Source organism: Periplaneta americana, chromosome 15 (genome assembly GCF_040183065.1).
Source record: "Periplaneta americana isolate PAMFEO1 chromosome 15, P.americana_PAMFEO1_priV1, whole genome shotgun sequence".
Lineage (NCBI taxonomy): Eukaryota > Metazoa > Arthropoda > Insecta > Blattodea > Blattidae > Periplaneta > Periplaneta americana.
Genome location: NC_091131.1, coordinates 49157116 through 49169544, shown reverse-complemented (window position 1 = coordinate 49169544; position 12429 = coordinate 49157116). Strand labels below are relative to the sequence as shown.

Sequence of the window (12429 nt, the reverse complement as noted above, 5' to 3'; positions counted from 1 at the left end):
TATTTGACAATTGTAATACAAGAAACTTTAGGCTTACTCGGTTATACTTCACAAAGTAGTGGTTTGTAAAGCATAATTTATTAATATGATTTTTACACCGTAGTTGAAGAAAAAAAAATGCAGTACTTTCGAAACAACAAGAAACGAAAAATTATTTCATTTTATGTAGTAGGTACTAATTATTTTAAAGTAATACACCCTACTCTTTCATTGTTCGTCAAGCATTATTATTTACTGTGACCATTGGTGCACAAATGTTGAAGAATATATTATACTCCCAATTAATTACATGCAGTAGGACACTGTGAAGTTTTTACACTGAAATCATTTCTTTCTGTATGTCAATATGAATTAATATTAATATTAATAAATATAAATTAAGCTTAGAATTTAAATTCACGTATAGTTTATTTGAAAACGTTGAGAGCAAGTATCGAAAAGTTGGGACCGTTACTCAAAGAAATTAATAGTGTAGTTCACAAGCTGTGAAGCGACGATATTCTCTTTATGTCAGATTTAAAGTTTTATTAATATAAGTACCGGTATATTGAATTAATATTGTTACGTGAGATGGAAAATTTGCCTTTATATATTTTTCCAGAAAAATTTTCCGCCTTGCAAATAGTTGTTTTCTTCTCTCCTTACAACCTCAAGAGCCTCACATGTATTCCTCACTATATTCTCAACACTTACCAGTTTATGAAATGAAAGTCGTAAGTCGTCTAACCTTTGATGGCTGTGTTAGTACAGACTCCAAAACAACGCCATTGTCAAGTACGTTTTGCCGTGAGATTACTGATTAAGAAATAAGTGCTGGCAATACAGTATCATATTTTGAGAACTTTACTCATCTGATCTAAATTGTCACCTCACAACACTATTACCTCGGCATAGGCTGATGAAAGCCTTTCATTTTAAAATAATTATTATTGTTGGCTGAGGAAAACATTACAACAATTATGTTATATGATTCGTAATTTCTCTTCTCCGTTATCTGTGAACTCCTCACTTTATTTATCATAACTCATTCACAGACACAGCCAAATCGGCACTCGTACTGAAACTGTGTTACTGAAACAAAAGCTGCTGCAGGTATTGTATAGCCCTGTCACGTTCCCCTCCAAGGCGATTCACTCCCTCCAGGTAGGGGAATAGAGAGTGCACATCGCACAGAGACAGTTGCACAATGTGCGCGACTGCACAATGTGCGCGACTGCACAATGTGCAGGGTTTTGACATGCCTGGCTTAGACTGTGAGCTTTCCTAAAATATAATTTTTTCTAATATATGATTTTTATTTTTAACATATAAATTTTCTTTATTATTTTAACAATTACTTCGATTCATATTACTATAATTTGTTTGATTCTTAGAATTACATGTACCTGTAACTAAACTTTTTTTTTCATTTTATTATTATTATTATTATTATTATTATTATTATTATTATTATTATTATTATTATTATTATTATTATACCAGTATTGTTCCTGTACTTCTGCTATTGTATTGCTATTGTTCTAATTCTGGTTGAATGGAAGAGAGGGCTTTATGGCCTTAACTCTACAAGTAGAAATAAATCTACTACTACTGCTACTATATAGAATTATATGAGTTATTTTCTGCTTTTAGTGTGAAACTTCAGTAAACTTCTCTCGTCTAGTTGTGAGTGTTCTCACTCTTATGAAGACTTACCTATGTTACTGTAATATATTTTTGATAGATCCAACAATTCGTGGACTTCTTGCACTTCGTCAGAGACGCCCCCTGTACATGAAGAGAGTCGTATGCGATTAGTGAACAGATTTGGTTCTGGGATACCCGAAAATTGCATTGCAGGTCTCTACCTTCCAGAAGAAAAGTACGTTGTGGAAAGGAGATGGAGTCAACATGAATCAGAGGTACGAGGTACCTACCTATTTAGCAATATTATACAAAGATACGCACAGGAAACCCTGTAAAAATTATTTGACTATGTTTTGTAGGTTTCAGGTCACTCCAAAATAATTGTTATCAGTGCCTTCAAATGTGGTCACTTACCTATATTATAGAGCTTTCTGGACTCTACTAATCTAGCATTGTGAAGAATTCTATTTCTAAGACGAAACTGAGGGAGAAATTCATTACGATGACAGGTCAATAAGTAAGAAAGACGAGTCACAAATGATGAAAGAGTGATGGAACGGAGAAAAATTCTCTTTCATCATATGATGACGCAGAATATCTGCATGGAAATATCATATGTACTTCGGTACATCAAAAAAAAAAAAAAAAAAAAAATATATATATATATATATATATATATATATATATATATATATATATATATATACGAGTCACAAAGCTAAAATTTGATACGGTACTACTAACCATGGTGAGAAACGACTGCTCATGAAATTCAGTTGTCCTCATTTATCGTATGAACTATTTTTTTCAGTCTTAAATATTCTATTATTCTGAAAATATTTAGTCCGCCAATCTTTATTTTTCATAAGGAAGTTTACGCATAGAGTCTTTTTCAATTTCCATTTTCTTTCTCTTCTTCCTTTACTTCATCTTTCTTCTCGTTTTTTGAGAACCACCTTTCTGTCCTAGTACTTATTAATTTGGTCCATTGTGTGCCGCATTTACAGTAAATAAAGAGATATACAAGAGATAAATATAAACTTGCATCTTCCTCTATACACAAAGTGCTGTTACCAAGGTATCCATATGTAGCTTCGCCATTTCAGAATAATGGTGCAATATTTGTTAGTATAAAATATAAATTTCTTCTTTCCTCCCAGATTGTCAGAACTGGGATCAACAGTGATATCCAAGATTCTTCAAGCAATACTGTCTTGTCAGTAACCTTGCAACGTGTTTATGTGTATTCCCTTTACTAAGTAAAAAGATACTTACAGGTAAAAAAAAAAAGAGAAGCAGTGGCGTACTCAGAAATTTGTCAAGGGGAGTCATTATTAAAATTGTTTACAATTTATATTACTGGTATTTTAAATTGTATGTATGTATGATTATTATTATTATTATTATTATTATTATTATTATTATTATTATTATTATTATTATTATTATTATCATCATCATGTTACGGTATATTTATTAATACTATAATAATAAATTTATAATAATAATAATATAATAATAATAAATTTAGCCCGTACACATCCCGTAAGGGCAAGGGCCTCCTGTTGTCACAGGGATTTGCTCATAAGTAGGCTCCTAAGGTGAGCGAGTCCTTGGGAGCTTGGTCATATTACTGATATTTCTTCGTTTCACTGTTCCTGACTTCCCTCTTCGATCATTTCTACTATACTCATCTCCCACACTTCCTCATATCACTTCACACGAGTTACACTCACTGTCGTTGACTTTCTGTCCTATCTGGTGCTTGTTGATTCATGTTTGGTGCCAGCTGCCTCCATACTTCTCTGTCTCGTGCCACTCTCGACCAATGACTTCCCGCTCTGGTTCTGAAGTAGTCCGCCCATCTGGTTTTTTGTCGTCCCACGTGCCGTCGTCCTTCTCTCGGGTCCCACATTGTGATGCGATTCGTCCATTTCTGGTGATCCATACGTGCTACGTGGTCGCCCCATTTCCATTTTAGGTTTTCTGCCTTTTCTATCACATCGCGCATTTTTGTCCTTCTTCTTATTTCCTCGTTTCTGAGTCTGTCTCTTAGTGAAACATTTAGGATCTTCCTTTCCATTCTCCTTTGACAAACCTGTAGCTGTTTTTTCTGTCAAGGACCACGTTTGACAGCCATAGAGTAATGTCGGCATGACACATTTGTCTATGATTTCAGCTTTCGTACTTGCTTTTTGCCGTTTGTCCATGAGTAGGAATTTGAGCGACCAAAATTTGTTCAATGCCAGTCCTATTCTGCATTTGATTTCAATCTCTGTGTTCTTGTTTAGGGAGATGCTTTGCCCGAGGTACATGTACTGCTGCACATACTCAAGTGGTGATTGTTGAATTTGGATAGGGTCTTGTGTTCCATTGGTCATAACTTTTGTTTTTGTGGGATTCATTGTGAGTCCTACTGCGCTGCTTACTTTGTCCACTTCTATGATCATTTCCTCTAGCATTTTTGCTGATCTTGCCATCAGAGTTATGTCATCTGCAAATCTGAGGTGTGTCAGTTTCCGCCCATCTATATTTAGTCCATGTGTGTGTTTCCATTTCAGTTTTCTAAATTGGTGTTCCAGCACGCTTGTAAATAGTTTTGGTGATAGAGGGTCTCCTTGCTTCACACCTCTTTTTATTTGGAACCATTTCCAACCATTCCCTTTCTGTTCTTACTTTTGCTGAGCTGGTTTTGTATATTTTCCCTAGCAATCTTATGTACTTGATGGGGATGCCTTGTTGTTTTAAAGCCTGTAACACACTTCCATGCTCCACGGAGTCAAAGGCTTTGTTATAATCTATGAAGGCGATGTAGATTGGCTGTTGGAACTCCTGTATCTTTTCTGTTAGTTGACACATAGTTTGGAGGTGGTCGATATACTATACTATGTTCTAATAGAACATATTTATGAATATTATCCTTATAAATTCTTTGAAACATAATTTTTTTTACAGATCCTATTTTTAACAAATTTTAACTTCTGTTTAATTTTGTATAATAAAAAATCTTGTGTCATTATTACACTTACACATTAATCATATACAGTACATATTTAGTCAACAGTTATTTATATATGATAGGTAGGCGAAGGTCTCTCTCTATAATAAAGATAGCATTGTTATAATTCGAACATGCTACAACACCAAGCACAGGGATTATATTGAAGGATGGGTAGGAGGACTATGCCTTAAGTTGATGTACAGTTGATATTGTTACTCTGACAGTGAAAAATTAGAGAAGAGAAAAGATTGTGGATAAAAAAAATATTCAAATCTAAATATGCCTTTTTTTAAGTTAAAAAAGGGGGGTTCAAACCCAGTAAAGAAACACGAGGAATAACTTTAAATCCTTACGTCTACACTGAAATACGAAATGTGGTTGACGCCTGGAATTATTAAGGGCATTTAAAATTGGTTGTTTGATTATTTTAAGCAAAACAACCTCTAATGAAGTTCTCAGATCTATGTATTTTTGGCTATATACATTCCCAGATCCAGTATGGCATACCATTATGGGGCGCAACGAGCAAAAGTACGAACATTTTTAAGCTACAGAAGAAAATTGTAAAAATTATGAAACAAGTACCTATAAGGTCGCAAAATAAAGCAATTTTTAGAGAACTCAAAATTCTGTCCGTGCCTTATATATACATTCTAGAAACAGTGTCATTCATTCATAAAAAACAAAGAAAAATTGAAATTGAATTCAGACTACCACATATATCCAACAAGAACATCAAGTCATATCCATTTTTCCACTCATAGAATTACCACAAGTCTTAAAAGTATTTTACATAGAGGCATAAACATGTATAATAAAATTCCAAGCTCCATAATAAGTAGTAAACAAAAGAAATTTAAAAGCATAGTCAACAGGTTGCTGCTACATCATATGCCATATACTGTAGAGGAATTTATGTCTTTACACCTTGCATGAAAGTACTAATATGTAATTGTGAAGGCATATAGGTCGTTATTGCTATTAAGAACATTTATATTATTATTATTTTATTATTATTATTATTATTATTATTATTATTATTATTATCATCATCATCATCATCATTATCATTATCATTATACTATCTTAGTTGTAATCCTTCTTAAATCGTGTCAGCAGATGTCCTGCAATAACAATGTTACAAATTCATAAATATGCTTATAGTATAGTCAGAAACTAGATTAAGACTTAGAAATAAGATTAACAAAGTCATGATTTGTAAAAATCTTTATGGTGAATAAATTATTATTACTATCACTTCCTCGATATATGAGGAGTTAGAGCTATCTGTACTCCATTTCGAAGATGGAAATATACCTGGAAGACTAATTTCATTAATCCCTGTGATAAGATAATATCGAGAATGATAACTATTAAAGTTGAACTTTTACGGTACCGGTACCTAAGCTAGGAAAAGTTAGTAGATTTTGCATGGAGCCATCCTGTTATGTGCAGTAAATCTATAACACGGCCTACAGGTACTATCTTCCCAAAGGAAGCCATGAAATTTATTGCCTTCTGTCGAGGATCAATCTCTAAAATCTTGGATCTAATGTAGAGCACATAACCCTTCAACCATCAGAGGACACATTTTAATGAAATCACTTACACAGCGAAATACATATAAAGAATTTTAAATGATAATAAATGTGTATTAAACTCAAATTGAGTATTAATAATTTGTCCCTTTATTTAAAATTTAAACCAAATAAAATGAAAAAAAAATGGATTATTACTAAACCAAATAATCATTGCAGACGCCATATGATTTCAGAAAACATCTGCCAAAAAATTGATATAAAAATTCAAAAGATCTATAGAAAAATATGACGAAATGCATTTAAGTTTTAAGAAAACGAATTTAAATAAGTGATATTGTAATGAAATCACTATAAAATAAAGAACAAATATATTTCATTGAGACATTTTCTTACAGTGTCAATCAGTGGAGCATGTGACCATACTTCCACCAAATGCACAGCCACTTAAAATGTACGATATGGTGGAATATGGAGTTTTAATCTGGGAGGAGAATAAGGCTCAACGACAGAGAAGACGGCGCCATCCTCGTCGCTATGGGTTCTCTTCGCAATGGCTCTTCTTGCACGGACTTGGACCTTGGCATGTTGCTCCTGGAGAACGACACTCAATACAGGTTCATGGTGCAGCTGCAGTATACCTTCAGAATTATTGTGGTCACAATCATGTTATCTTCTCTTCCTCATTTTTAAAGTAGTGGTGTTGATTTCACCATCATCATCATCATCATCATCATCATCATCATCATCATCATCATCATCACCATCATCATCATCATCAACATACTACCACCATCACCATCATTATCACTGTCAACATCATCCTAATCATCATTATTAATAGGCTAACAGTAGCATCACCACTATCACCACTACCAACACTATTAACATCTCTTCTTGAATTAGGAGATTATTTTGCTCTGACTTCCTTGTGTCAAGTTATGAAATTAATTCTTAGACAAAAAATTTTGATTAATCTATGAATTAAATGTTGGATTAACAGAAGACATATTATGTAATAGTCGATTTATTACGTCTAAAACCACACTGATGATTCCAAATAATTTCATCCATATATGAAGTTAATCTTCTCAAAAGAATATTGGACAAAATTTTGTACGACGTGAACAAAAGTGATATTCCTCGAAAGCAACTGTTATTATTATTATTATTATTATTATTATTATTATTATTATTATTATTATTATTGGGCTTATTATTATTATTATTATTATTATTATTATTATTATTATTATGTTACGGTATATTTATTTATATTATATTATGTACTTACAAATTAAACCAAACCCTTTAACTCTATTAAATATAGAATATAATCTAAATTTAACAGAAGAAATACTGAAATCAGAAGTAAACACTGAAATACTGAAACAATTGTCTTTAGAGACAATTAATATTAGGTACCCTCCACAAAACTGGCTTCATTTATACACCGACGGATCCTTGATCTCCAGAGAACAAGGTGCCGGTGCAGGTGTTACGTGCTGTCTCTTCTCACTTTCTAGATCTCTTGGATATGGAACAACAAGTTTTGATGGTGAAATCATTGCAATAGGTTAATGTCTCAGGAATCTTCTATGCCACATCAATAAATTTAGGAATGCAGTTATTTTGTCAGACTCCAAAGCAGCTATTCTATCAATCGTCTCTAAACACACACCTTCATCTCAAACAGCAGAAATAACTAAAATGCTCTCTCAATTAATATCACTCAATAAAAGAATTGTATTCCAATGGATACCATCCCATTGTGGAATCCTGGGAAACGAGAATGCGGATGCTTTAGCAAAGAAGAGCAGCACTGCTACTTACAGACCTGTTCCTAAATCTACGTATTACTCTGTGAAGAGATTTATTAAATCTACATACTTAGACTTCAACAAACAAAATTTGATAACTCAATCCCAAGGGAAAAAATGGAACTCTCTGCATCAAAATCCACAGTTAATTCCCGATTTACCACGAAAATCGTCTGTAGCTGCATTTAGATTGGCAACAGGCCATGATTGTTTGGCCAAACACCCGCATAGAATTGGAATATATCAGTCCCCTAACTGCCCATTGTGCAACTCAAACCAAGAAATGGATTCGGAACATCTCAAAATCTGTGCTTCAGTGGCTGGTCATGATAATATCTTTGAAAAATATTGGAGTGCAAGAGGTCAAATGACTTTATTGTCAAACGCCTGGCATTAGAAAACAACAACAACATATTATATTATGTAAAAGTGTTTTCCAGAGTTAAAGGTAACGAAGAGGCTGAATAAATTATTTTTAAACAGTGAATCTTAACATATTCATACCACATGATTCTTCGGTTCCATTCTGAAATTCTATTTAATATAGGCTATTTTACGTTAAACTCAGTCGATTAGACTAATATTGGCAGTAACTATTTGTGAATAAATGTTTGTTTGTAGGAGAACTACAATTATTGTTTACATTAGCTACTGTACTGAAAAACTTTACTTTTGCTGTAGATTTCGCAACAATTGAATTTAATGACATTAATTTGGTCAATAACATAAACCTAACACGATTGTCCATAAATACTACGAATCTGAAATATATAGAAAAAAATCTATCGGCTAACGTAGTATGTACTGTACTTAAAAAAAAATAGAGAATAAACAAAAAATTACACACTTATTGAAAAAATACTCGAATTCGAACCACTACATAATCCGAATAAAAGAATGTTCAGCAGAAAGTGTATATCTGCGCCACCCATATATACAACCTGTGCAGCAGCATCAATCGGAGGTAAACTGGAGGCCTCTGAATGTAAGCACGCAAACAACTATAGGCATTACATCAGTATGACTTATTTATTTAATGTGGATAGGGTTTAACACTTCATAATGCACTTTATCTTATCTATCACCTTCGCATTTGGCTTGGTCGTTACATTATTAGTGTTATTACCATTTATTTTAGCAGCAGATCATGCAAGTATGTATGTAAGCACAACAGTACCACTTATATTTCTCAGAACTGTGAACAGAAGAAAAGAACTTTGATTTGTTTTTGAATGACCTTTGAAAATTCTCTGCAATTTACATTTTTCATATTATACTGAATCTGCAGAATTGCACTCACTGATTTAAATGACAATCTGTTCCTTCCTTTTGTCCACTGAGCATTCATGAAGGCATACTCTTTCAACATTGGCATTATGCTCAGGTATAGAGAAATAAAATTCATTTTGAATCTTGCGTACCGGTACACTACTTTTAACACTTGAATATAAGTAATTGATTAACTAGCGGACTTACTCGTGTTAATTATGTAAGTCTGTGCGGCTTACAGCTGTTTCGGTGCTTCATTACACCATCCTCAGAGCCTACTAGATCTCGGCGTCATCTCGAACTTCTCTGCCTGTTGTGTGGGTGCATTTGATTGTTGAAAAGTGGAGTCAAATAGTGTGTGTGTACTGAAATTGATCTGTGTGTTGAGAATTTGATCTGGGTGTGGTTTAGTGTGTTTTTTTTTTAATTTCGTATTGTTCTAGTGTGTTGAGTTTTTTGGTTCTTGGGTTGTATGTGTAGGATTTCCATGTCCGCATTTATGTTATTGTATGCATGGTTAGCATTGGTTATGTGATCGGCGTATGTAGATGTATTGTGTCCTCAGGTTATTGCTTTAATGTGTTCTTTGTAGCATGTTTGGAATGATCTGCCTGTCTGTCCAATGTAGAACTTGTCGCAACTATTAGGGCCCTTACACACGAGCGACTTTTAGCCGCCAAGGTCGACTGCAAAAAGCAGTTGACCTTAGCGGCTTGTCACAGGGATGCAGTCGATAATGTATTTAAATGGAAAACGCTGGTTGCTTTACACACGAGCGCTGACCCCGATGGCAGACTGACTGCAGCCACTGTCTTGCAGTCAGTCCCCGCGACGGGCGGCAGCGTTTTCTGCTTACACATGGACGGCTTTTAGCCGCCAAGGTCAGCAACACGCAATGGTTCAAAACATTACATTTAGCTGGATATAATTAATATCTTTTCTCCTATTTAACAGATTATCATGTAACTTTGTACAGTAATTACAAGTAGTACATTTTTTGTATACAAACTCAGATTACATTTGTATAAACGAAACTACCCGCAATAAAGGATGCATTTAGAAAAAATCAATAACTTTTCTCCTATTTAATAGATATTCATGAAACTTTGTACAGTAGTTACACGTAGTATATTTGTCTTTTATACAAACTTTGATAATGTTTTTATAAGGGAAACTACCCCTTATGTGTTGCATCTAGAGAAAATTATTAACTTTCTCCTATGTAACAGATTTTCATAAAACTTTGTGATTACGTTGGTACAAGGGCAACTACACTTACGGGGGATGTATTTAGAAAACAATTAATAAGTTTTCTTCTATCTATCACATTTTCATGAAACGTTGTACAGTAGTTATAGGTTGTATATTTGTTTTGTATACAAACTCCGATTACGTTTGTATAAAGGAAACTACCCCTTATAGGTGCTGAATTTATGGAAAAATTAACAACTACTCGTATTATTAACTTTTCTCCTATTTAACAGATTTTCATGAAATTTTGTACAGTAGTTACAGGTAGTAGATTTGTTTTGTATATCAACTCTGGTTACGTTTGAGAGAAAGGGGTGCATTTAGAGGAAATTAATAACTTTTCTCTTATCTAACAGATTTTCATTAAAATTTGCACAGTAGTTGTAGGCAGTATATTTGTTTTGTATACAAACTCTCATTATATTGTGTAAAGGAAATTGTCCCATAGTAGGGGTGAATTTAGATAAAATTAATACCTTTTCTCATACGAAACAGATTTTCATCAAAATTGTGCGGTAGTTAAGGGTAACATATTTGTTTTGTGTACAAGCTCCAATTATATTTGTGCAAAGGAAACTATTCCATTATAGGGGTGAATTTAGACAAATTTAATAAGTTTCCTTCTATCTATCAGATTATGATCAAACTTTGTACAGCAGTTAGAGGTAAAATATTTATTTTGTAACAAGAGGCAAAGCTTTCTCAGGAGTTAGTAGAATAGGCTTTATAACAGCTGACATGTACGCTCTTTTTATTTTGTGGCACGTTTCGGTGTAGTAATTGTAATTTCCTTCACAAAATTAGCAGCATCTTTCTTTCCCTGATCTGTCAAGCTTATCTGTGTCAGAAAAAGAAGTTACTCCTTTTTTGAGACTGCAATGTGTGTGGTAATTTAACGACGCTGTATCAACCACTAGATATTTTAGAGTCGATAGGATTGGTTATAGATGTTGTTTGACGACATGAGACCTAGGATTCGTCATAGTTTACCTGACATTCGCCTTACAGTTGAGAAAAACCTCGGAAAAAACCCAACCAGGTAAACAGTCCAAGCGGGAATCGAACCCACACCCGAGTGCAACTCCGGATCAACAGGCGAGCACCTTAGCCGAATGACGCCGGTGGCCTGCAGTATGTTTCTAGCTTTCCTTCTCTCAGACCTCTCAGAAGATTCAGAAAAAATTTTCCTAGGTCTGCATCGTCTGTCACTTTTTCCAACAGATGATCGAATGATAGCCCTGATATTCTGAAGTAGTGAAGAAAATTATCTTCATAGGCACGAAGCTTGTGAAAAAGGCAGTGAAATTGGCCATACTGCGCTCATTGAAAGGCAATCCGATGTTTCCAATATTTTCTACATTTAACACGTTCTTTTCTAAGACGGAGAAGAAATAATACAATTAGTTCTTCCTCGACGTGCATTATTACAATACGAGTGAAAAATGACTCACCTTTTGCAGTTCGACTGCCGCCGGAACCGACGACACACAACGCCCGTATCGACTGCAGAGTCGCTCATGTCGACTACTTCTGCCGTCGAAGAACCACTCATGTCGGCGGCAGACCGACTGCTTTTTGCAGTCGACCTTGGCGGCTAAAAGTCGCTCGTGTGTAAGGGCCCTTACATGTGAGTTTGTATACACCTGTGTGGTCGTATTTATTTGTTTGTGTTTTTTGTGTGTTGAGATGTCTTTGTAGTGTGTTTACTGTTCTGTATGCTATGTTGTATTTCTGCTTTCTGAATGAAGATGCGATCTTATGTGTGCTTTTGTTTTCATATGTTAATATGATGTATTTCTTGTGTTCTTGTGTTAGTGTTGTGTTTTACGTGTTTTTGTGTTTGTTAAGTTTTTGTTTTGTCTTTCTTATGATGTTGTCTATTATGTTTGGATTGTAACCGTTTTCTTGTGCTATGTATTTGATT

At 34.1% G+C, this 12429-nt stretch overlaps 1 protein-coding gene across 1 annotated transcript in view; it reads left to right on the top strand.

Annotated features, from left to right (window-relative positions):
• Positions 1-12429, top strand: part of LOC138714867 (uncharacterized) — a 53248-nt gene that overhangs the window by 19284 nt on the left and 21535 nt on the right. Inside the window, exons 5-6 of the mRNA XM_069847087.1 lie at positions 1724-1901; positions 6564-6782. Coding sequence (XP_069703188.1) covers positions 1724-1901; positions 6564-6782 — 397 coding nt within the window. The remainder of the gene's footprint in view (positions 1-1723; positions 1902-6563; positions 6783-12429) is intronic.